This window comes from Mus caroli, unplaced genomic scaffold (assembly GCF_978045245.1).
Source record: "Mus caroli unplaced genomic scaffold, Mus_caroli_1 scaffold_6, whole genome shotgun sequence".
NCBI classification, from domain to species: domain Eukaryota; kingdom Metazoa; phylum Chordata; class Mammalia; order Rodentia; family Muridae; genus Mus; species Mus caroli.
Genome location: NW_028227261.1, coordinates 20,745,605 through 20,772,165, shown reverse-complemented (window position 1 = coordinate 20,772,165; position 26,561 = coordinate 20,745,605). Strand labels below are relative to the sequence as shown.

Sequence of the window (26,561 nt, the reverse complement as noted above, 5' to 3'; positions counted from 1 at the left end):
GATGAAAACAGGATGAATGTGGAGATGGGGAGGGTAGAAAATGGAAGCTGGAGGGCTTGGTGGAATTGTCCCAGTGTCCTGTGAGCATGACAGCGAAGACATTCTCTCCCTCTAACATAATTTGCTTCTGCCAGCCAAACACTGTAAGGCGAGCTAAAGAGACAGGAGACTGGCTGGACAGAGAAGCAGGAAGCACAGCAATATGCTCAGAAGGGATTCTTGTTAAGGGACCAAAGGACTGTGAGCGTTACAGAATTGGGAGGAGAGGGCCCCAAATGGGACCCTGCTCTGGCGCAGTGATAGCTCTGCTGTGACTGGCATAGGTCTCCTCAGTGCCAAGTGTGGCCTGTGGCAGTTGTTGTAGTACGTACTGTGGAAGGTGTGCAGGTGGATGGAGAGGCCGTTGGCTTGCCGGAAGCCCTTTCCACAGTCCCTACAAACATACGGCTTGTCCCCGGTGTGGGTCCTCACATGCCGGGATAGCTCGATCGACTGGGCGAACACGGCGTCACAGTACTGGCACGCGTACATTTTCCCTGCAAACGCACAGGAGTGAGTGAGAGCACGTACCAAACTCATGGGCACTCCTGCAAACAGAGCCAACTAGAAAGCACACAGCAGAGAAATGTCACTGGCAGGTGACATTACCTCAGGCAGTGTGGGGTAAGTCTGAGGTAGCTCATCAAACGCACATACCTCACAAACACAGCCCCATCACAGTGCGGGTGAGCACAACTGGATGGGAACAAAGCTCCGGCCTCCAAGAGAGCCTGTCTGTTTATCAGGCGTCCACAGAGGAAGACACCCCCTCTCCCCCTTCCAGCAACAGAAAGGTCCTTCTGTCCAGAAATGTGACTTAGATCTTGCAAAGCAGAGTTTGTTCTCCTTGCAAAACAACCTAGGCTACGGGAGACCCTGTCTCGCAACAGAACAAAGCAGATAACAACCAGATATCTAGTGTGGCTTCCCAGTGCTACAAGGATGAGCTAGAGATCCGGAGGGACAAAGCCTTCCAGTGACCCACTGCAGTGGTCACTGTGCTCTAGGGCAAAGTTAGAAAACGGGATAAGCCAGCCAGGAGAACCAGTATCTGCCACCAGGCCCCCAGCTCCTTTCTCCCAGGCCAGGAAGCTGCCTTTGTGCAGAAGGGGCTCAGGACTAGCAAGCCCAAAGCTAGGTCCCATGCGGCTGGAGCAGGCAGCTTCGTTCTCATCTTTTCACTGGCTAGGCTCTGAAGTAAGATTTTGTACATACACATACATGCGTGCAAACACATACACACAGTGTGAATCCTAGCCACTATCACTGTTACCTACTCTATGGTGGCTTGTAGCAAGAACCTGTTACTGGCCCCTTATAAGTCACTGCTGTGGCTGAGTCAAATGTCTTGTGGTGACAGACTGTGCTAGCCTACCCAGGGAAGATATCCTAAAGGAATCCCAGCTATGAGGGAGGACAGAGTCCAGTAGGTGCAGAGGCTGGAGTGATGTGGCCCAGAGTCAAGGCAGTGCCTAGAAGCCGCACAGGTCAAGAACCAGGTCTCTCCTAGAGTCCCAAACTCTGATGACTCCATCTCTGATGAAACCCTTAGCTTTTAGGACCCTTTTAAAAATAAGTTCTAACTCCCCGGTGGTGATAACATGTGTTATTTTAAGAAGAGAAAACCAAAGTTCTTTCCTTGGCTTCTATGAAAACCCAGCAAGCCCTCGCCTTTGACAGCGCGACTGAACACTGCCTCCTAATGCCGACCTCGTGATTCTGCCGCCAGCTCTCTGTGGTCCAAAGCTCACTTGCACTAAGGGGCTGTCCCTCTGGATTGCGCATGTCTCTGAGGGCATCCCTGATGGTGAGACCAGCACACCCCACTCTGTTCTTCCCCACTGCTCCCATGTATTAGTCTCCACCACACAATGACCCTCTCTCCATTCTGTCACATGTCTGCTGTCCATCTTGCCACTGAAATGTAAGTGCCAATCATTTGTCTACAACAGCACTCAGGAGACCCACTCAGTACGTCTGTTTGTCTTGTCTTTTCTCTTTTCTTTTCTCTTCTCTTCTCTTCTCTTCTCTTCTCTTCTCTTCTCTTCTCTTCTCTTCTCTTCTCTTCTCTTCTCTTCTCTTCTTTAGGATTTTGAGACAGGGTTTCTCTGTATAGCCCTGGCTGTCCTGGAACTCGCTTGGTAGACCAGGCTGGCCTCAAACTTGGAGATCCGCCCGCCTCAGCTTTCCAAGGGCTAAGATTAAAGGCGTGCGCCACCACTGCTTGGCGAGCAAGTGTTTCTTGAGGGCCTTCTGTTGCCAATCACTGTTTCAAGTTCCCTAAGAGACGAGTAGCTCCATCTTCCCAGAGCCTGCGCTCTAACCAGGACACTAACTGGACTATGGTGCAGATGCCTGGCACATGGTATGCATGTGGAGAAAGTAAAGAAACAAGTGACAGCAGTTTCCACTAAGGAGGCCAAAGAGCCGTCACAAGAAGGTGAGCCTGGAGCAGGGAAGAGGGGTAGAGCCATCTGAAGGGAGAAGCCCAAGAAAGGGAACAGAAGCCCTGAAGGAAGAGCCTGAGGCTGATAAGGGCCCAACGCATGCAGAAGAGCATGAGTGAACAGGGGTGAAGAGAGCAGCCCAGAGTGCAGTAAGGGCCTGAGCACGGTTGGCCTTGCAGGCTGCAGGACTCACACTGCCCACTGATGATGAAAAGCCAGTGTGTTGAGCAGGAACATGGCTTGCCAAGATTTTGCATTAAAGTAAAGGGCAGTGCTGAGCCAGAGAGACAACAAGACCATCCAGATAAGGCGGTGGGAGGCACAGCTACTTGCACCCAGGAGCTCCGAGCTCTTATCCAATGTCACTACACTGGTCCCCACCGTGCTCTCCTTTACCGTCCTGGGATGCCTCCCTGGGATACACTGACAGCAATCTCAGCAGTCTCTGTCCCGCCCCACGCCCACCCCATCCCTCAGGCCAGCAGTTACAGGGGCGGAAGGATCCAGGCTAGTCAGCTGGCACTCGGCACGGCCTACTCACAGAAGTACTCCGTCAGGTCTTTCTCCTGCTTCTATCCTAAGCAAAAAAAATTCCCTGTTGTCTATAACTCTGTCCATAAGGCCCTAACGCTGCTCCAGCCAGCCCTCTGGGAACCCTCAGTGAAAGCTTTCTATACCTGCGCAAACATGGTTACCTCTGCTTTACCTCCTACCCAGTGTGCCTGCCTCCGCTCCACCAGGGGCACTCTGCAGGAGAAGGAAGGGTGTCCCTCACCTTCTGAGTGCTTCTTCTTGGTGTGGTAAGCCAGGGCGGAGGCCTGCGTGAAGGTCATGAGGCAATGCTTGCACATGAACGGGCGGTCCCCGGTGTGCAGGCGCAGGTGGTTCTTGAGGGTAGAGTTGGCTGCAAACTTCGCCCCGCATTCCTCACAGGAGAAAGGTTTCTCGTCGAAGTGCTCGGTCAGCTTGTGGTACTGCATGCCTAGGCAAGGGTACCACACCCAGAAGAGACACTGCAGTCAGCCAGCGTGAGGAACCTGGCTGGAGGATGCTCAAACAAGCTGCCCTCACCAGGCTCATGCTTCAGCCACAGGAGACCAGGCTACCCCAGCCTCAGCATCCTGCCATGACACTCACATGCCATTATACTTCTGGATTTCCAGTCATCTTAGCTTCACTCCTGGTTGAATCTGGCTCAGAGATTTTTAGCCTATCTTCCCCATCACTCCTCTCTTAAAGGGCTCTCCACTCGCAAATGAGGAAACAAAACTCACTTTTTAAGTTTCATTAGGTTTACCTGACATCTGGGGCAAGGCAAAAAATGGTTCTGATGTAATGCCCTGGGGTTTCCATATCAGTAAGTTTATCAGTAAGTAAATGGGATGTGGGTACCCACAAGCCAGATGTTGAACATCTGGCTACAATTATTGTAATTGCCAGTGTGTGGGTGTGGTGCTAGGCATGTAGTTCTTCTATCTTCAGACTTCCTAACAGTACAGAAAGGTGTGGTGAGGAACCTCCCTAACAGTTGGGAGAGCAAAGTTCTGGGGGCCAATCCAGCACCTGTGTTCTTCTCAGGATACCATCATGCCTCTATGAAGCTGTCCTAGTGCTGAAGACATTCGCACTCAGGGTGCTCACACTGCCATGCCAGAACCCAAGCGACAGCATTTGCAGCCATGGCTGCCTTCTGACATACCTGAGGCGTGGGCAAACTCTCTTCCGCAGAGGTCACATGTCACTGGCAGCCGCTTCTTCTTCTTCTTGGGGGCATCGGGCTCCCCACCTGTGCCTCGGGCGTCCGGCTGCTGCTTCTCCAGCCCCTTCTCCGAGCCCTTGGTCTCGCTGCCCTCCTCGCTCTGCACCTGCCTGCTCTTGGCCACCCGGCAGCGCTTCATGTGCACCTTCAGACGGCAGTAGAAATGGAAGCTCTTGTCACAGGCTTTGCAGACGAAGCTCTTCTTGGCAGAGTCTGGGGAGGCAGAAGTGTCTTTCTCCTGTTGCTCTGGCACGGGTCCAGGCTCTCCCTGCTCCTTTTGTTCATTGGCCTGGCAGTCTTCTCTGGTTGCCTTGGCTGCTTCCTCCGCTTTGTCCTTGGCTCCAGGGTGAAGACCATCAGTCACCTTCCACCTCTCCTCTCCGCTTTCCTTGGTAAGGAAACCTGCACAGGAGAAGACGCACGGCTCCAGGGCTCGGCTTCTATCATGCTTTGCAACTTCTCTAACTCACTCTTAGAGGAGACTGGAGATTAACTAGGTCCTCAGGAAACTCAGAAGTCATATAGCTGTCATCTTTACTTCCCACTAAACACAAGTAACGCTATGTCACACCTGCACTCCTGGCTGTTAGGTACCAAGAGCACACAAAAGGAACAAATAATCTTGAAGCACGACATCCTCTTACACCAACTGTTTCTTCTCTTCAATATAGAAAGTGCCCCAGGGTTTAGCAGGCCCTCAAACCCTGCTCCTTACCAACATGTGCCAACTCCTGCATGAGGGGCTGCAGGCCAGGGAAAGACTTGTGGATACTGCAGAGGAGGTGACAGACCACAGAGGCCGAGACAGATTTCTCCATGGCTTTGCTCAGCACCGCTCTCAGGGAGGCTTCAGGGCTCACTGTCTCGGAGGATATGCTCAGCATCTAAATGAAAACCAGACACCAAGCTTCGTTAACATCAGCTTGTCTCCGTGATCTTCAACATCAGGGCAGAAACACTGAATTCTAGACGACACAGCACCATCTTTAGGTGGTTTGTATTTCTCTCTGAGACACGTAGAGAACCCTGTTTTTCAGAGGATAAGAAAATAAGCAAAATGCAAATGAGGGACGCACATACCAAGTTGTGCAGAGAACAAACGCAGGCACCATGTTTCCTGTAAGAACTGTGGCTCAGCACCAGGCACCTCCCAAAGAGCCTTTCTAGATGTGAGCACAGTAAGGCTGGGAGTCGGGGTAGACGCTATAGGGTTCTAGAAGTGAGCCCGGGAAGAGGGGCTGTAAGATCCCAGGAGTGAGCACAGGAAGCCTGGGGGGAGGGGGAGGGGATTCTAGAAGTCACCACAGGAGGGGGATGGTGATGGGTGGGCTACGGCATTTGGCAGCAGCTGCTTCTGTAGAGATCAAGATAATTTTTCATAATATATAATTGTCTCCATGTCTAGAAGTAATTCTGCATGAAGAGTGGCTTCATATTTTTAGACACTTAGATGTACCCTTTTAAACATCATTTTCTTTCATAAAGAAACTCGGCGTTTTAAAGCAGGTTCAAATAGGGGCTTTAAAGAGGCCAGGAAAATGATTTCAAAGCTGTCCTCTTTCAGAATGCTGGAACTGTGGGCAGAGAGTCAGCACACACTGAGAAAATAAAGCAAGACCATCACAGATGGCCACATGGAACTTTCACTGTGGAAGACATTTTACTTTCGCTCGTTTCAAGTCTATCTAAATAAACCTGATGTCCCTGCAGGCAGGCAGGGGACTAATTAGTGAGGCTAAAACGATCAACTGCAGAGGCCCCAGCTCTGAAGTGTGTGGCACTCTGGAGAGAGGCGGGCAGATGAGCCTTGCCTCTGGAGCTCTGTGGGAGCATGTGCTGCCTTCTTCCCGTCTGAGAGCCAGACTGAGGAGGGGCTGTCACCGGTGGGGATGGTTAGAAACCTGCCCTCTGTCTATGCAGATCAAAAGGACACCCCAGGTACATCTATAGTTTAATTTCATGTTCATTATCTTTCTCTGTTCCAGATGTACATGACAGGGTTTAGACATCTCTTAGTCTTCCTCAGCCCCCATGAAGATTTTTCTGGGATGCTGGTCAGTATGAGATGCCTCGCAGAAAATGAGCTGGCACTATTTGCTGCCCCATATGGGCAAAGCTTTGTTCTATCTATGTTTATCTTGGCTCTTCCAAGAAGTAGAAGAAAGCACACATTAAGACCAACTTCCTGCATCTGAGACTAGCTGCTTGGGAGAGTACAGTAGACACAGTCACCATTTCAGTTGTCCCAGCCATTCTAAGATGTGCCCTCTGGGGTTGGACACTGGGTTACCGCTTACTCACCATGAGAAACACAACCGTGCAAGTCCGAGCTTCTGTAAAGGAGATGACATCACCTGCCACTTAGGGCTGGAAAGCTAAAGGGCAAAGGTGTTGAAGGGCTAGTGATGCAGTAGGCATGCTGCAGAGAAGGAAGACGGTGCCAGGCATCTACCCTGCAAAGTTCTACACAACTCCATGCCCCACAAACCTCCACCTGTCCTCGCTCCCCACCTCTTGCACGATCTCTGCCAGGTGTTCTTCCTCTGAAGAAAGGCGCTCACACCCCGCTGTCTGCTGGATGGCTTCCCGGAGCAGTTTGCTGTGCCTCAGGATGGCTTCCAATACTGTGCTCTCTGGGGCAGTCACTGAAAGGAAGGGAAACTAGACACTCAGTCAAACCAGGGGCATTGTCTTCTCCTTTGCCTCTCCACTCTACTCTTCACAAACACAGCCCATCTGCCTCTTCACTTGGGCTAGGTGTGAGAATGGCTGCCAGCACTGTAGCCAGAGCACAGTAACACATAGTGACAGATGGTCGCACTCACATCCCTGACCACAACTGCTCACTTGCTTTTCCTCTGACCCATAAGCCTCTGCATGCATGACCTCCTGATGCTCCCATGCACGTGGGTGCTGCGCCATGTCTGAGTCAGGATTCACTGTCTAGCTCTTCGAATGCCACATTTCTGAACACACTCACAATCTTTTCTTCCTGCCTTCCTCAAATGCATAGTGCCTTGGTCACCTACGGTCAACCCACTGTGAAGGAGAACACAGCAACTTATTTGCTGTGGTTCCTGAGGGGAGGGACATGGGTGGCAACCATAAGCGAGTCTTCTTACTTCCTAGGGGTCAACAACAGCAAGGCAAAGGGAAGACAACTCACCTACCCGGAAGAAAGCCCCAGCGCCAGCCTCCTTTCCTACTTCCTCCAAGAGCAGGTTCAGTGGGCAGGTCTCAGGCTCTTGAACTGCTAGCAGTAGTTGCCAAATGGCCGTTGCTGAGAGAGTCTGCCTTTCCAGAGCTGCTAACATCAGGGAACTGAAGCCACCTGAGCCAGAGTCCTGTTTCACGAGGGTCTGCATGACCTTCAAGGTGCAGCACAAACATAGGTGTAAAAGACTGATCCTGCGTGGCTGGCAAGACAGGTGAGCCTGTGTTCTGGGAGCAGAGGGCTTTTCAACTCAAATGGGCTTTGTGTGTCAGGAGTTGGGTATGGAGTCAGGGAAACAGCAGAGTAGGAGGCAGCTTGTTTAACATACATCATGCTCTTGGTGTGGCTTTTAACATATATTCACACAAAGGAATTTTAGCTGAATGGTGTGTGTGTGTGTGTGTATGTGTGTGTGTGTATTGTGTATGGTTTGGTTTTTAGGCAGGATTTCCCTGTACATCTCAGGCTGGCACTGACCTTATAATCCTCTTCCCTTAGTCTCCTTAGTGATGGGATCACAGGCATGTGCTATCAAACATGGACACAGACAGATTTCGTATGTGTAACAAAGTTCTTCATTCTTTCTCATGAGTGCCGTTCTTTATGACTACAGAAATGGCGACTATTTAGGCCAGTGAGATGGCTGAGGTAGCAGCGGCGCTGGCCACCAAGTCTAATGACCTCAGTTTGATCCCTATAAGTCACCCGGTAAGAGAGGACTGACTCCTGCAAGCTGTTCACTCTACAAACTAAACAAAATGTTAACATCAGAAACCGCATCTATTCTATTTGGCACTTTCCCTTAGAAAAGGAGTCACCTTCCAGTTCTCCTTCTTGGCATTTCCCAACATAGCTGTGTATATGTATTTATAGAAAATGGAAATGCATGTGGATACATACATAGTCGTACCTCGCCTCCTAGCCCCTCCCTGCTGCTCACCTCTCTGTCTCCAGGGGCTAAGCTTTTCATCCGTGAGATCACCTTCAGCAGCACCTGGTTGTCTATGAGAATCTCAGACAGGTTCTCATGGTACTTTCTCAACAGCTCAGCTCCGTAAGCATCAGGGTTAGGGGAGGCTGTAAGGACAGCATCGGAACAATAATGCATGATGCACCAAAGGCAGCCGAGAGCTTCTAAGAAGACAAGAGTCACAGACAAGTGAGAGGGAACAACAGCAATGAGCTGCTTCTACTGCAGAGCACAGTCCTATGGCCAGCCTGGGGCTGCACACACAGGGTTCAGATCTCCTCTGGTCTACACAGACTCACCAGAGCTTCAGGGTCATACAAACAGGCTAGTGGCTGGGAGAAGGCAGTGACTGCCCAGCAGGTGGGTAATGAGGACGCTGCATTTGTAAGCGGCTCTGGTGTACAGATTGTGTTCTTCACAATGCCCTGGTTTATAAAGGATCTATGTGGTGATCCCAAACACCAGCATCCCCAGTCTAGGCAGTGCCCGGGAAGCTGAGTGCAGTCTGTTCAGCTACTTTCTCAAGTCCCACTTCCTTTAAGGTAAAGAAAGTGCAGCAATCTGCGTGTCCCTTACTTTACATGTAGTTACGTTTTTACTTTCTTCTTTGACCCAGTAAATTCACTTCTGGAAACTAAGCCTAAAAAAATCCTGAAGGCAAAGGACACTGACACTGTGGAGCCTGATAATGGGACTGACTGTAAAGGCAGCAACTAATATCTGCTGATGGCCTACTATGTGCCAGGCACTTCATTAAATGTCTAACAGATGTTATCTCACAATGGCCACAAAAATAAATGTGGCAATTCTTACACTCATTCCGGGGACAGTGGGGTTCATAAAGTGAAGCTGTGTGCTTAATGTCAGACAGACATGGATGGCACGGTGGCCTCCAGTCTTCCCGTTATACATCAGTCCAGGTCAGGGCACATGTAACACGCCATGCACAGCTTTATGATAAAAAAGTACACAGCCTTCAAAGGACACTGGAGTTTTTAGAAATACAAGAGAATGTTTTGATACTGTTAAATGGAGCAACCACACAACTAAAAGATAAGGCAATCTATGGCCTTGACTTGGGGAGTAAGACAAGAGCCTATTTTCTTCTCCATTGTGGGAGCTGCCCCACTGGGTGTATAAGTATTATGATAAGCTAGGGAAATGCTCCCCTGTTTCCCACAAATCCATTTTTTTTTCTGAAAGCTATCTTGATCATATATACTCTGGGAAAAGGGCAAAGAAGTTCCAGCTGGGCTAAGAACTGAAATAGGATCACTCCCTTGAGCTAAGGGACACCACGGGTGGGGGTGGGGGAACCTGGGGACCGTAGAGCACAGCTGGGAAGGGGACAATCAGGATTTGAACTCACATCCATCCACTCGGTCTGCTGGAATGCACACCGGCCGGGGCTCCTCTGTCCATTCCGTCTCACAGGAGACTCTGGCCAGGCCTGCAGGAGGAGGGCTCATTAATAAATCTAAACCACAGAGACCCTAGGAGGGAGCTTAATGGAGAAGAGTCCTCATATTCCAACTGATCCGCGACAGTGAGCTTGCTTCGTAATGCCATTTCTTAACGTGTGTCTCATCTTCCCGGCATGGGGCCAGAAGGCAGCTTTAAGCTGTGATTTTCTGTACAGGCAACTCCTGTCCAGAGAGTGAACAATTAGCTTAGTACCTGTGGCGCCGGCTGATCCTGCTCCTTTCTGCAAATTGTCCAGCAGGTGGTCCAGGTTTGGGAACGCTGTCCTCACAGCCTGGAGGAGTTTTACCAGACTTTTGGCAGGCAGGGTCTTCTCTTCAGTCACTCTGTGCAACAAATTCTCTATCGTCTCCTTGGGTGTTCTGCCCTCACAGCAGCTCTGAATCACCTGCAGGGGCGTGCAATCAAGCAGACACCAGTTACTGCAATTCACAATGAATCTGACACACGGCCGGAAAAGCCAGCTAGAGAGCGGTATAGGATGCCCACCTCCAAACCCTCCCAAGTCAGTCTCTTGCCAGGGTGTGTGTGTGTGTGGTGGCGGGGGGGGGGGGGGGAGTGTAACCACGGCTGCCCTAGCAGTCGACCCAGTTCCAGAGAGGAGGGAAGAAGGGAAGGAGTGAGGGAAGAAGAACTGAGTCAGGCACAGGAGACTCTTGCAGCCGTGACTGACTGGCAGTCAGGTGGTTTCTTTGTTTATACAGAACACAGTAGGCAGGGATAGATTCACGTTGCTCCAAGGGATATAGATCAGATCATTTTTGTCCCCAGACACATGTTTAACTTCCTCTTGTATGTCTGGGGTCCTAAGTTTATCATCATTGATTAAACCATGGCAGAACAGAGTTATCTTTTACAAATCATTTTCCCTCATCAACCCCATAACCCAACTTCGAAGAATCTAGAGGCATATTTTGCCAAAGCAAATATATATGGTAAATGACAGCCCGCTCTCAGGCTGACAGCTCTTGTAGTTTCAAGGGCACTAGACAGAAAGAAAATCTCCAAGCCAGCCTAGGCAGATTGCCATGTCCAGAGTGTCTGTTATTAACTCTTAGTGGTCAGAGTGCCAACTGTCATTAGGCTCAAGAAAAATCCCCAGGCCAAAGCTGCTACAGTTATGATTTAATTTCTGGTATAATACAATATTTGTATTATATCTGTAGAGTTTGTTTATATGTCTAATCTTTTGTTCCTCGGCCACAGGACACCACAGTGACCTTCTATGAGCTCACTATTCTGAGGGAGGCCCTAACACCTCATTCTTTTATTATTTTTCCACGGCATTCTTTGTCCATCAGTATACGCCCCTAGGTACGGCAGAGATAACTCCAGCCAATCTAACTTTGTTGCTGTATCTTTCCCTGGAGAGGTATACCATGTGCTTATATGCCACATAATCGCCTGAGCATACAGTAGGAAGAGGCTGCTGGTCTGATCTGCTGACAACCCCTCTAGCCCACCAAACCTTGCTGACCTTTTTAAGTTTACTTTGTTCTGAGTATCTTGTTCCTGAGTAAGTACAGGGGCAGATGTTCTAAGAGTATCTTGAAGCCAGAGCTTCATAAGGAGATCTCTGGAGTTTTCATGGGAGTCACAACCTCCAAGGTGTAAGGAAGACCTTTACGTAGGCCAGAGAAGGCTGTTTCCCTAGAAGCGGGAGGCGGGGTCTGCTCGGGACTTTGAGGAGACTCAGAAGCAGTACTCCTGAGAGAAGGCATAAATGATTCATAAGAAAATTCCCATAACCTAATATCCCCAAGTTGTACAAATACGAAAATCTCCCCGCGCGCGCATGCCATGTGCTGCGATGAGGACCAGGGTGAAAGCCTGCGTGACGGAGATCATGTCATGAGGTTCAGCTTTGCTGCTCTTTCTTACCAAGCAGCTGTGCTACCTGTATGACTTTTGCTGCGCAGGTCCCTAGTACTGCTACTTGTCATAGTCCCTTCTCTTTTCTGTTTTAAAACCTTACTCTCCAAAGAAATAGCTCCAAGAAACTCTTCCCCAGTGGCAAGCCTATATGTAGTCCGTTGCCAACGGCTTGCACTGTTTGAAAACCATTTTAGAAACAGGACTGGCCTAGTACTTGTTATATAGCCCAGGCTGGCTCTGAACTCAAGGCAATTCTCTTGCTTCGGCCTCTCAAGTGCTACCTAGCTGAAAGCACCTCAGATCTGGCTGCTGTGATCCAGTAAGTAATGCATACCTGACCAGCTCTTTGGATTCTGTCTGCTTAAGACTAAGAAATGGGCACGCACTTGTTATGGTTTGTGTATGCTCAGCCCAGGGAGTGGCACTATTAGAAGATGTGGCCTTGTTGGAGAAGGTGTGCCACTGTGGGTATGGGCTTTAAGACCCTCACTCTAGCTGCCTGGAAGCCAGTATTCCACTAGCAGCCTTCAGATGAAGATGTAGAACTCTCAGCTCTTCCTGCACCATGCCTGCTTGGATGCTGCCATGCTCCCACCTTGATGATAATGAAACCTCTGAACCTCTAAGCCAGCCCCAATTAAATGTTGTCCTTATAAAAAGAGTTGCCTTGGTCATGGTGTCTGTTCACAGCAGTAAGACCCCAAGACAGCACTTAACACTATTAAAACACTTTTCTATCTCTGTTCCAAAGTCAATTCTGTTTATTTACTTCTACTTTATTTGAATACTTAAAAACTTAAAAAGGTAAGAATAAGCTGTTCTTTCAAATTATTTGTCCTATAAAATCTTTCCTTTTGTTTGTGCAGACCGGTTTTACTGTGCAGCCTTGGCTGTCCTGGTCCTCACTTTGCAGCCCAGGTTGGCCTCAAGCACAGGGAAATCCTCCTGCATCAGCCTACTGAGTACTAAAATTACAGTGTGTGCCCCTCAGCTTTGTGTGGTGTTTGTTTGTTTGTTTGTTTGGTTGGTTGGTTGGTTTTTGCTAAATTCTTTGCGTGTACACATACTCATACTCCTGTGCTCTGTGTGTGTGTGTGTGTGTGTGTGTGTGCATGCATGTGTGTGTGTGTGCATGCATGTGTGCATGCACTGTTCATGCAAAGACATTGGGTGTCCTGTTCTATCAATTTTTACTTTGTATCTTGAGATGGGGTCTCCCACTGTAGCCAGATCTTAGCCTGTCAGCCCCAGTGATGCTATATGTGCCTGGGGCTCCCACTTCCCTTGCTCATTCTTGGTTTGTCAATGGATTTTCTGAGCAAAAAGGCCACAAGGCTCTCGTAAAAGTGTTGAACAACAACAACAAAAAAACCGTCACAGATACTTTCATACTGCCATACAACTATTTCTTTCTTTAAAAAAAACTGTATTTACATTAATTTTATATGCATTGGTGTTTTGCCTGCATGTGTGTCTGTGTGAGGGTGTAGGATCACCTGGAACTGTGGTTACAGACAGCAGTGAGCTGCCATGTGGGTGCTAGGAGTAGAACCCAGGTCCCCTTGAAGAGTAGCCAGCACTCTCAACTGCTGAGCTACCTCTCCAGCCCAATAGAACTATTTCTTTTTTTTCTTTTTCCTTCCTTCCTTTCTTCCTTTCTTTCTTCCTTTCTTCCTTTCTTTCTTTCTTTCTTTCTTTCTTTCTTTCTTTCTTTCTTTCTTTTTTTTTGAGACAGGATTTCTCTGTGTAGCCCTGGCTGTCATGGAACACACTCTGTAGACCAGGCTGGCCTTGAGAACTATTTCTTAATGGACCATGATGCAATATGCATAGCATGGCTCTTACGGAACCAGGAAATTAAGAGACTATTTCAATGTATTTATCCACAGCAACCAGTGACTGATCTGTGAGCCTTCCTCTGGGAAACTCCTGCTCTCAGGAGACAGTTAAGCAGATCTGTCATGCCAGCAGCTGCCATTATCAAATTAGCTATGTTCTAAAAGAATGAATTGAGCTTTAAAACCAGTCGTTTTTCCTTGGATAATGTCTAATGTCTATGATAGATACTGACTAAATGAACCATAATTTAAAATTTAAAAGCTTGTATTTAAAACGTGTAGTGACCACAACACCACCCCTTCACTCTTAAGCAGCCTTCTGATGCCCAGTGAAGCAGCACAGGGATGGCCTGGAAGGCCAGATGACCCAGCTGGGAACTCAGCGCTGCTTTTTGTGCCTTGCTGGGCTGGATGACTTTGGGCAAGTTAAACACATCTTAAAAGCTTGTTTTCGCAGGGCAGTGGTGGTACACGCCTTTGATCCCAGCACTTGGGAGGCAGAGGCAGGTGGATTTCTGAGTTCAAGGCCAGCCTGGTCTACAAAGTGAGTTCCAGGACAGCCAGGGCTATATAGAGAAACCCTGTCTCGAAAAACCAAAAAAAAAAAAAAAAAAAAAAAAAAGCTTGTTTTCTCCACTTGCAAATGAAGATAAGCAAACCAACTCCTTCACTGTCCTTCTGAGGATTCTGTGAGAGGAGGCTGCTGCTTACAGAGACCAGCATGACCGTTAAGGACACATGTGTGCCTTCAGAAGCGACAGTGTGCTGCTATCGGCCACCTGCCATCTGCACAGTGGTGAGGATGCTCTCAATGTGCTCAGGCCAGAAGGCCCAGCAGAGCCTCAGCCTCAGTAAGGTCCCGAGAAGCAAACTTCAGGACACTGGAAGCCTTTAGTACATTGCTCAGCAGACTGTTAAGCAGCAAGCCAAAAGGCAGCTATAGCAACTGCTAAGCTTATGTCCTGAAGTAAGAAATTGTTGTTTCTCGGTTTTTACAGAAAGAAGTCAAGGCTTTTACAGATAAAGCGCAAAGAAGCATAATTTGATAAAACAAGTTCTGATAGGCCTGGTGCTCGTTCCCCATGGTGACAGGAGGCTGTGGCCATGCACTCAATAGTCTCTTCTATAGTGGGTTGGATCTGCATCTCCCAGGAGCAGCAGCTATGGCTTCTATGACCCCAGCTTAAAAAGTGTTCCTGTGATTTGCAACTAATTTAAGTTCTGCTGTAGCTGTTTTGTCAAGAAAACTGAAAGTGACAGGGGAAAATGACAGCGTGGTCTATCCTGCAGCAGAGCACAGAGCTGGGGCTGGCTCTGCCTAAATGCTGCTTTAAACCGCAAAGTCCACTTTCAGCCTGGCTCATCAGCGAAGGTCTGGGAAGAATAATCAATGAAATCTATCAACGGGGAATCTAGTGCAGGGAGCGACTTACTAAAAACGAGTGCCTAAGATTATCTCTGATCTGAAACCTTGGGAGGGAACACCAGCTCACTCCCCATCACAGTAGCACTGTCTACGAAGCTTACAGAACTTGAATACATCATGATTTCTAAAATTCAATTTTGAGATTAGAAGCTGCCCTATCTGTCTGTCTGCCTGGATTTTCAACCTAAGATGACTCAGACAAATGGACCCAGCTCACTATGAACCCAGTGCTAACAACCAATGGTTCTGAAACATCTCTCTTGGGCATCTAAGATACTCTGGAGTTTAAGAAGCAATGCCACTAAAGTTCTCTCTCCCTATCCTTTCTTCTAGACAGACATATTTTTAGCACAAAGTTGAAATCGATAATACCACCAAACACAGTTATCTAGTTGCCCTGAGAACTCATGCCAGCAGTTTTGTGAGGGTTTTAGTAGCTAGCTGTTGGGAGAATAAACTGGTGTGACCTTCCTGAAGGGCAATGTGACAATGCCTACAAAAACTTTTAAGCTCTATTTTAAAACTCCATTTAAAATTTACCCTAAGGAAATAATATTGAGGAGTCTGCAGAGCTCTGCCTGCAAGGATGTCCTCAGCAACATCATCTCCTAACACCAAAATATTGGCAACAAATGCCCAAGAGTAAGGAGTAAGTGAGGTGTGGGATGCTGTGGGACCAGAGCGGCGCTCCCCAGGCCACACCGTAGAGAAAGGGACAGGGTAGCAAAGAAGGGCCATGGTTAGTCACTGCTTCCATCTCAGGATGCCAAGGACAGAGGGAAGTCCCTAGCAAGGTTCTTCCCCCCACCCCAAAATATATATAATTTTGCTTATTTTCCTCTTTATCTCTATATTAACCATGTACCATTTCTGTAAACAAGGAAAGCATCATAATTACAAATGTGCTTTAACATTCAACTCTTGCTACAGTTGCTTCTAGTAAAGTCAGAATCCCAGCCACAGTGGATCATCTGTCCACCCATCTGCCCAGGTGCCCTGTGTTGCAAAGTGCATGGTCTAAGTTGTGGCAGGAAATGAATGGAGCATGGGTCAGGAACCTCAGAGCAGCCAAGGTGATTACTATGCAGGAGATATCAAAATATCATAAGGCAAAAAGTGCCTCGTGCTGCAGAGGCACTAAAGAAAGCTCTGCAGCAGTTCAGAAGAGGGCAGAGGCTTGACACAATTACCCTTTTTTCGGAATCTGGCAGGAATTCCTCCTTGGCTGTTTCCAGGAACTCCACAATAGGTCTGAGCTGTGTTACACACTGGATCAGGTCCTCTTTGTGTTCCAGTAACAGAACAGACAAGGTCTTTCCCTCTCCTGAGCTCCCTGGGGGAGAAAGAATTAGAGACACACAAGAGAAGCTAGTCAATTTGAAGAAAATGACAGCGTGGTCTGTCGAGAGAGATCTAACGGAATAGTAAAGTGCTCCTGTGCACCTGAATGCAGAATCACTCTTGGAGAGGAAAATACTTTATTATTCTGTTTAAACCCTAGGAAAGGAAAAATGTTTCATTTATCTGTGGAAATACAAAGCTTCGAAGCCAGCCAGAGGTTAACGTCTGGTAGGCAAGGCCACTGCTTTGTACCTAACCTGAACGAGAGCAACTTCAGCCTTTAAGTGCTGGCTGCGAACCAGTCACTTGAGGCCCTGCTTTGGACGTGCAGCTTTTTGAAAGGCAAGAAGACAACGACTGTCGCCTCAGCTTGTTGAGGTACCAGCCTAGATAACTGGGGCAGAAGTGGAGCCTCACATGGCGCCTGTGCATATTTAACATGCAGCTTCCGGGATGGCAAAAGACCTATGCGAAAGCCACCAACGATACGCATTACTGGCTGGAGCTCTAAGCTGGGTCACCTAGGTGGCCAGAATGCCCTCCTACCTTCTGGCTGAATCTGAGACACTTTCTCTGCAGGTGTAGACTCCTGGTATAGTCTCACCAGAGACAGAGCCACCTGCACATCCAGGCTCCCCTTGTGCACTTTGTCCAGAATTCTCTGGAACGCTGAACTGCCTCCTTCGCTCGTGAGACATTCCATTATGGTCTGTGAACCAAGCACACACACACAGATTAATTGCCTCCAAGAACTCCTGTGTGGCGTGAGGGCTCTGACATCTTGACCCTCACACCTCTCCATCAGCCTTTACCCATGGGACCAGCTTATAGACAGAGCAACTGAACCAGCTCCACCTCTGGGGACCACACCCATCCTCCAGCCTCCCCTAGGGTCCCACAGCCCTCCTCCTCCTCTGCACTGGACACACATGCTGTGACTGATTCATTACTGCTTTCTACACTGACACTTTTAGAAGGCAGCAATCTCGCTTCTAGGGCTCTACAGCCTCACCAAGAAGCACAGCCTGGCACATAGTAGGTGTACAGGATATTTTTAACAAATGCAATGCACTTCTCGCCTAATTATACCTTTCTGAATCTTTATGACACTGGGTATTTCTCAGGCAAGGATATCTGAATTTCAAATGGAATGAACTGTCATTTTACTATTTGAGAATGCAATTAAAATCCACGAGTTAGGAAAAAAAAAGAACACTTTAAGTCATTTACATTCTGAATGATAGACTATTTAGAAAGACATGGGCCTTATTACATTTAGCTATACTCTGTAATAAGGCTAACAATGTGTTGGCTTATAGGTGCCAGCTGTCAGAGAACATGATTCTCATATTAATTACCCCACTGTAACGCTGCTTCTATTTCAGAAAGGAAAGTGTCCAAGTTTCTTCTGGAACCAACACTCACACACAGCCCGCCTTGCCCCTCAGCTTGTGCCCCCCTGACCCTTCAATAACACTTGGCACCCATCAGCCTTGGTATCACAGCTCCCTGGCACCAGTAACAATGACCAAGCACCATGGTTAGAAACCCGTGTTTGCGGCCAGACACTTTCAGCCCTCTCCCAACCCTAAAACCAGAGCAGGATGTAAGACTGGCCTAAATATTGTTTTGAGGAGACAGGGAACTGTCATACAGCCTGGCTGCCCCAGCCTCCTGTCAACTCTTGTTTCCTCCCCCAAACAATCCTGAAAAGAGGTTCCAATCTCCAGTTCTCTCTTGTGACCAGAACCACATAAGTCTGTGAGATATGCCTCAGCTCCAGGTCTCAGGGCCACAAGAAAAACCTTGAATATTTCAGATCACAGTAAAATATCAGCAACCCCAGTGGCAACACCAACAAAACCAACATGCCTCTCTTTGGTCTGATAGAACATCTCTGGTGTAAATGGAAGAGAGAAGAGTTAACCAGAAGGCAGAGTTAATATTTCTATTTTAGCAAAAATTTATTTTGAAAAGCATGAGGTCACCAAAACATAATTCCATAATACAGTTGCATGTATACTTCTTAAATACATGAGGATTTCTTATGGTTTCTATTCATCTCCAAAAGTAAGCTTGGAGAGAACTTAGCTCAGTACTCTATCCTTTCGTGGCTCACAGCACTTGCCAGAGCTCAGTCTCCAGCATCCACGTTGGGACACTCACAACCACCTGTAACTCTGGTTCAAGGGGAGCCTGATGCCCTCTCCTGGCTCCTGCAGGCATCAGGACACACACTGCACATGTGTAGGTGCATACGCGTTAAAAAAAAAAAAAAAAAAACTACATAAAGATCTTACTATAGTAAATGATTTCCATTAACCTTAGGTAACAGTTCTTCTACTTTAAAAACAATGACCAAGAAATAAAGACATCAGGTGAATGCTTAAACACCCTTTGGCCAAATTAATTCAACTTCTCATCCGTTTTGTTAGTTTGTCTACCATCTTTTTAGAATACCCTTCACTGATAGCGGTAGGAACCTTGGGATCAAGAGCATGAGAAATAGTTCCCATGACTTCTGCATCCAGGTTCTGCACCCTTAGGCTGAACCGCATGACTTACTTCTCAAGAAGAGACTACGGCATAAGCAATAGGGTAAGCCCTTGGGAGGTGGGTTACTAGGCCCCTGAGCCTGTGTGGCCCCTGAGCACGGGTGTGCATCTACGTGACAGTGTAAGTGTAAGCACGGCCTTGCTCTGTGCACCTGCTGTCCTTCTCTACCTTGCTCTGGGAGATGCAAGCCACCGTATTTGAACTGCCCTAGGAAGAGGTCCCTGGGAAGAAGGAACGGGTCCAATTGCAGCAGAGTGTCCTATGAAAGCACACCTTCTGGAACCTGCTAAGGTCCTGGGGAGAACATAGAAGATACTGTGCTAGCTGACACTCAGCTGTAGCTTTGTGAGATTCAAGTCAAAGACCAGCTAGGTGCCACCCTGACTCCTGACCTGCAGAACCTGTGGGAATAGGTGCTCGCTATTTCCAGGCTGCTGAATGTTACAGTGAACCTCCCATAAGAAGAGGTAGCTAGCTCACAGTCGCTCTTCATGCCTAACACTCTGCTTCCTCTATTTTCCTTTCCTCCTCCCTCCCTTTCTTACTGATGTCACCCAGTCTTACTGTATCCCAGGCCAGGCTGTTTCCTTTGTTCACCTACGGCTCTCTGAATAGTTCAAATTCTCTCAGGGCATCCACTGTGTCTGGCATTATCATCTGAGTTGAGGGGAATGGAGTTCCCACCATCGGTGGCTTCTGAAGGGCTTCTCATTATCCTCTCTGCTGTCTCTCCCTTTGCAGAACTACTGAGCAGTGAAATTAAAACATTTGTTAACTTCACTGCTCGGCAGTGGTGCTGGGTGACCACCTGGGAGGAGAAGCAGGAGTGGGCTGGTGAAGGGGCAGGAGGAGCCGGCAGCTGCCTGGACAGGCCTGCTCGTCACTCCGGCACTGAGTGGGCATCCACATCAGAGCTGGCACTCCAGCTTTGCAGGCCTTCTGCAGTGCAGGCCACCCTTTCTACAACAGCAGCTCTGCCTAGAGGGAATGCCAAGAGGGTACCCTATACTGCACAGGGCTGCTACCATGTAGCAGAACTCAAAGATCCCAACTAAATACAACCTTGTCACCTTGACACTTAAGGGGTCAATGGTATTCTATGTGATCACATGTTCACACAAGCAGTCAAAGTTACCAAGTGAAATATAGGTGTTTAGTTTTCCTTCTATGACACAGTAAAACCATCCAATCTGTCCCTTCCCTCAGCCTTCTCATTGGACTAATGTGATTATCTCACCTGCTTCTGCCTGGGCCTTACACTTGCTTGGGTGAAGCTTGTGCACCTAGGCCCTCCCGTTCACACTGAAAGCCAGGGGACAGCAACGACGGGGCTGGGTGTAGCTCTGGGCTAGTGTGCCTGCTTAGCATGTTCGGTCACTAGCACCATAAATAAATGAAAACAAGCACAATACAGACCGTAATAGTTCCACACCGTCCTGGCCTGAGTGCAGACTTGCTGTGTACATCACTCCTCACGCTATCCCAGGATGCACTCCTGCCGCTCTAGATGAGCACGGGAGAGGCTAAGGAACTTGCCGAGGGTCATAGGGTAGCATGCAGAGTAGTCTGAATGAACACTGGACACATTAAATGCATCTAAACTGGATGCTACTGGACCTAACAGAACCAGCCACTGAACACTGAGTGGAGCACAGGCAATGCCATTCTTCTTAGCCTATGTGATGACTCTGGAGACTGGTACGCAGCAGGTGCTCATACTGAGTTTAACTGAACCTTTCCCTATTCCTGCAAGCCTTTCTGTGGCTGTGGGGCCCAGCCTTGAGGAACAGTAGAGATCTGCAAAAACACCAGCTGCGTGTACCTCTCACGACCTGTGAAATGATCACCAGCCACTCGCTCTGAGAATTACCCCAGCCAATGAGCACTGTCCTTCAGACACCAAAGAGTTGTGCCAGGGGACAAGGCAAAGCAGTGCCACCCCTGTTAGCCTCAGATTCTCTGAAGGGGAAACTAGCTTGCCTTTGCAATGCAGCTGAAAGAGAACAAACGCTAGGTCTTCAGCTCTGGGAGTCTTTCTAGGACATAAAGTCTAAGTGAATCAGACAGCCCAGAAATCAATACTGGAAAAGTCAGCTCCTTGTTCTTGACAAAGATCGCTTTGCTATACATACAATTAATTAAAAGCAGGGACATGGCTAGGAATAAAGGAGGAAGACAATGAAAAGTTTTGGCACAAACTGAAGAATGTATGGGCTGGCTTGAATCACCCTTTATTCAGCCAGCAGTCATCGCCTGCTTTCTCTTATGGTAGCAGCTGTTAGACTGGGCACTGTCTGGTAGAAGATGCTCCCACCCCAGCACCAGGAGAGCCGGAGCGATCAGTCCAGCTGTGGAACTGGGTTGCAGCACCCTGCCTCACATGTTTCAGTGATCAATGCTTAGGAAATGGCTTTGCCACCTGTCATCAGGTAGTTTGGGAGATAAAGCTACCAGGGCACCAGGAGCCCACGACCTCCCTGAACTCAGTCCTGGTCAGTTGTATACCCTACATCTGTGTGTCTCAACCAGAACCCAGGACCACGCACCAATGGCAGCAGGACTCAAATGGCGAACTTTTTAATGGTGTCAAGTTATGTCATGCTGATTAGCCCAATAACAGAAACAACAAAACATCCAAAATCCCTTGGGAGCTAAAAAGGTACGAACAGGAAAGACAGACAGCCACAGCAACGACAAAAGCCAAACCCTATAGTTGTACCAGAACGTCAAATACGCTGCTCCAGGGAACAGTTCTTGAATATGCTCATGACAAGAGCCTTCCAGCAAGACTCCACCCAGGAGCTGGCTAGCCTCATGGAAGGATGTCTTCACTGAGAGACAAGCTCTAACATCAGGGATCAGAGCTGCCTGGTTCAGACCAGTAGCTCAGCTGAACCAAAGGCAAGCAAGCGACCTTTGGGGAAAATGGATACTTTCCAGGACACAGGCATCATGCTCTCTGTCCTCACTGTGGGAATCCTGAGGTCACACTTCAGCAGGGCTTCTCAAGAGTAGTCCATGGCCCACAGACACCAAGGTGGGAGCCACTGGGGAACTTGTTGAAGGCAGATTCCCACGCTGTACCCCAGCCCAAGAACCAGACTCTCTGGAGGCTCACAGCTTAACAAACATCCCAGACCACACAGAATACACCACTGCCCTGTGGAGACTGATGACAATTCAGAGGTTGGTACCTCTCTGAACAGAGGCCTGATAGATTCAGTCTGGGCCCACCACTACAAACATCTCCTATGTCAGTGTAAAGCACACAGCACTAGGACACCACAGGGCACTCAAGGAAAAGGGAGCCTAGAAGCTGTTCAGGCCAAGGAGCGCTGAGGTGATTACAAACCAAGGCAGCAGGTGCTAACTACTGAGCTCCTGCTGTGTGCCTGGCATTTTATGGAGAATACCGTATCAATAATCCTAATTATGTTATAACGACCCTACAGTACCTGGTGACATTGCCATTTTATGAAGTAAGAAACGAAACCTTATAAAGATGAGGTTGCTCAAGGTCACGAGGAGGCAGTCAAGCTGGGCAAACAAACTGTTAGCCTTGCAGCAGCGCATTACCCAGCAAGAAGAAGGAAAGAACCACAGAATGGCTGGGTCTCAACAAAGTATGCTAAGGAAGCAGACCCTATGATACTAGACAACACTAGCTAATCTAAACGACAGCAAATCAGTGTCACCTAGAGCCGGGCCCAACAGGGGTTAAATCACTCTGTGTGTGTGTGTGTGTGTGTGTACTGGGGGTGTTACCAAAGATTTGGTGACAAAATGACTAAGAAAATGAAAGTTTAAACCAAACGGACAATGACTCTGCTGTGTTTCTGGCAGGTTCTGTGCTTGGTCTGACAGTGTGACGTCACCGTGGCCTCGGTTCTGGACGTACAGTCTATACAGTTCATTTAACACACTGGCAGGCCAGGCAGTGTCATGGTCGCTGCATCAGGCACACCAGCTCCGAGTCAGGGCCACTGCTTCTAGGAGCTACAGGGAGTCTGCTGCTCTCACCAAGGTTTCTGCTTAAAGAGACACGAGGTTTACAGAAAACAGGGAAGCTGAATGTTTCTCTCCCACAGCTCTCACCTTGAGCACTGAATTACTGTACTTTGGGCGGTGTCATGCTAGAATGCTTACGTTTCAAGTTGCTGTTTAAATTGCCGACTTTTATTTTATTTTATTTTATTTTTTAAGACAGGTTAAATGAATTTTGGCTTGAGATTAGGGCAGACTTTCACATCATCTCTGAAATGGCCCTAAAGGTACTTGTGCCAGTTTGTGTGAGGCACTGCTCTCTGCACTCAGGACTGTGAAGACCAGGAACTCATCCAAGAGCTGACCATGCTCCCTGCATCTTGTAGTACCAAATAGTCAGCCAAGATTTAACGCTCAACATAAAATCTTTCTCGTTAGTATGCCGATCGTTTGGGTTTTTTTTTTTTTTTTTTTTTTTTGCCTATAATTAGGTGATGAAGTATTGTACACCAAAGAATTCTTTTAAGACACAGATCTGGATTTGTCACCAGTAAATACTGGACTTACACACACTTTCTGTACTTGTGCTCCCAGGGTCACATAAGCTCTCTCAAGCAGAGACGGGTTGTGAATAGAAAAGGTTGAAGCAACCTGATTAGGGGAAAGGTGAATGGAGGGATTGATTGCTCAAGGCCACAAGGTGATTTAGGATACTGCATGTCTATCCTGACTGTGAGAATGGCTTCTGGACAAACACTAAAAGTGTAGCAACTGTGCACTTAGAAGTATGCAGTGCACTCTCTAGAGCTGGCTGAGAGGAACAGGAGAGGGAGAACCTAGCACAAGACAACACCCCAACCTTAAACCTGACTCAGCATGTGTGCAGTGCCGGGGAGCCAATGCAGGTCCTGGTGCTTGCCCGGCAAGACTTCTTCCGTGAGCTACATCCTCTGCCCTCATATTTAATGAAATCTTATGTTCTTACAGACTGTTTCCTTTTTCTTTCTGAAGTCTAAAGCTGTATTATGGACTATAGCAGTTTTAAATACAGTCACCAAGTGGTTTGTTAAGTTGGTACGCTGACCTCCAAACTCAAAAAACAAAAAATAACATAAGCCTGCAATTGTCACCACCAGGACTCGGGGCTCTTCTAAACACTATTAAAGTTATGGTCATCAGAAGGTAAGAAAGGAAACTAGAAAGAAAAGAAAGAAAAAGCGGAAGTGTTCAGCAGACTCACAAAAAGATGAATTTTTGTAATTTATTTTTCTTTTATGCATATGAGAGTTCCGCCTGCGTGTATGTATGTATTGTGTTTGTGCACAGCATGCCCACAGAGGCCAGCATTGCAGATGATTTCGAGCCTTCATTTGGGTGCTGGGAACTGAACCCAGGTCCTCTGCAAGAGTAGTGAGTACTCTTAACCCTTGGGCCCATTTCTCTGGCTCCTGCAATGGACACTTTTAGGTAGAATGTTATCTAAAAGTTAAGACACAGTTCAAAGGACACACAGGGTTACAGCACAGCTGATAGCGAGAGAAGCCCTGAAGGAGAACATGATGAGGCGCACCACACCTAGATGTTATCAAGGTAACAGACCAACGAACATGATGGGGTAAGCTGTTAAGAGAACACTCAAGTGCAGAAAAGAGAAAGGCATAATGCCTTCAGGGCAATCAGACAAAGGGCGCCAGGGATCTATGACTTGAAACACCCCCCCACCCCCCCTCTAACCCTCTTCTTCCCCCTCCCCCCCACTCCCGGGCCCCCAGAGACATCAGGGTTGACTTGTAGAAAGCATTGCTCTCAAGGCAGCGATTTATGACTGTGGCCAACTATTTATTAATATGGTTAGAATCAATATAAAATCTTGAATTTATTTTCTAAACAGCAACCTACAGTGAGCCAGGACAACAATGAAATGCTGGCAGGCATCTCCTGACAGAATTAGCAGTTAACACGCCTGAAGCAGCGAGGCCCCCATCAGATCTGCCCCCTGCTGGGTCCGCCTGCTGAGCTCACCGCAGGGGAATGGAGGCTGACAAAGGAAGCAGGTGGGTTCTAAGTGCCTGTGGCATGAACCCTGCAGGGGGTGCAGTGTGCCAGCACAGGTGGGGATGGGTCTCGGTTGCCTGCCTGAAAACAGAAAAGGGCAGCTAAAACACAGCATGACAACCATCTGGCAGTTTCCTGTCAGGCAACGTGTTTACACACACATATGGGTCACTTTTGCCCTGCTGGAATCAGGAGAACTCAGTGTGCAGCTCTGAATTCGGGCTGATGCACACTCGGTGGTAGAGGGAGTACTTCACACACAAGGAAGCCCCTGAGCTCTAGTCTCAGTACCCCACAAATCAGTCAGAACCCTTGGATTGCTTTCTGGCTCTGAATCTTATGGGCTCAGTGCCTTTACCAAGCTATATTACCGCTTTGTATTCTCAGGCATAAAACGGGTCAAAAAATAGAAGCATAATTTCTGTGAGGATTAAATGAAATAAATTATTTATCAGGTTTAGCATAGCATTACCAAACAAATGTTTATCATTGAGTTTTGAGTGTTTGAAAGGGCCACTGTATTCCTTATGAGATGCCATTTGCTGTGTGCGTCTATTAAATACTCTGTGCGTGTTCTGAGCTCTACTCCTCTGATTTGGAGTTATCTGAGATTACCTTCTGCCTCAGTTTATCCTTAATTAATTGGAAAGGAATCATGTGATTATGGACCAAAACTGGTGATAATGTCAGGCATGGTGGTACACATGTTAGGAGGCAGAGGCAGGTGGATGCCTGTGAGTTGGAGACTAGCCTGGTCTACACAGCACGTTCTAGACCAACCAGGGCCCCTGTGAGCCCCTGTCTCAAAACAAAACAACGAAAACAACAAAACTGGTGGTAGTCCAAGCATCACGTACACACCTGAAATCCTAGCGCTTGGGAGGTTGAAGCAGGAGGGGTTCAAGGTCAGGCTGGGCTACAGAGCAAGGCCCTGTCTCAAGAACAAAACAAAATACTGATGAAAAAAGAATTTTGACTTTCATGTGATCACAACACACCACCCTTTGGAAGCACACCACCGTTCAGGCCAGCTCTTCCGGGAAGGGAGGGAGGGAGGGAGGGAGGGAGGGAGGGAGGGAGGGAGGGAGGGAGGGAGGCCATTTCATCCGGGTCCTTTCCATTTGCCTTTCTGTCCTGTGAGGGGCACTGACTTGGACTTCTGAGAAGGTGAGTGAGCTGGAGACAAATGATGCTCAGGGCACTTACCTCCTTCTGAGGCCCTTCGATCTCTGAGCATCCTGCCAGTCTTCTCAGGGTGTCTGGGGTGAGCAAGGCTGCATCTGAGAAGACGCTTTCATGCTCTAGCAGGAGAGTCAGTTGGTCCTGCTTTGTCTCACACTCTGAATGAAGACGAGAAAGAAATAACACAGGGCTTTAAGACTTGAAATGGTGAAAAAGACGTTTCAGCTGGAGAGAGCCCTCAGTCGCAGACAGCCCACCTAGCACATAAGGGACAAGCAGGATGGCAGCATCTCCAGGCTTTTCCCTGACATCATCTGACTGGTGACAGTCTTGGGTCCCTCTGAGAAGCAGGGCATTGCTGTCTTAGTACTGCCTTTTTGCTCTGTAGCCCAC

General features: G+C 48.1%; 1 protein-coding gene across 2 annotated transcripts in view; it reads right to left on the bottom strand.

The window, feature by feature from the left end:
- Zbtb40 (zinc finger and BTB domain containing 40) overlaps nt 1-26,561 on the bottom strand; it is a 73,805-nt gene that overhangs the window by 11,388 nt on the left and 35,856 nt on the right. For both annotated transcript variants that reach the window (XM_029476382.2, XM_029476383.2), the window contains exons 3-14: nt 26,193-26,326; nt 16,938-17,100; nt 16,241-16,383; nt 10,107-10,299; nt 9,799-9,879; nt 8,400-8,536; nt 7,412-7,613; nt 6,757-6,890; nt 4,961-5,129; nt 4,186-4,647; nt 3,262-3,468; nt 372-536 (exon numbers count right to left, since the gene is read on the bottom strand). In XM_029476382.2, coding sequence (XP_029332242.1) covers nt 372-536; nt 3,262-3,468; nt 4,186-4,647; nt 4,961-5,129; nt 6,757-6,890; nt 7,412-7,613; nt 8,400-8,536; nt 9,799-9,879; nt 10,107-10,299; nt 16,241-16,383; nt 16,938-17,100; nt 26,193-26,326 — 2,190 coding nt within the window. The remainder of the gene's footprint in view (nt 1-371; nt 537-3,261; nt 3,469-4,185; nt 4,648-4,960; nt 5,130-6,756; nt 6,891-7,411; nt 7,614-8,399; nt 8,537-9,798; nt 9,880-10,106; nt 10,300-16,240; nt 16,384-16,937; nt 17,101-26,192; nt 26,327-26,561) is intronic.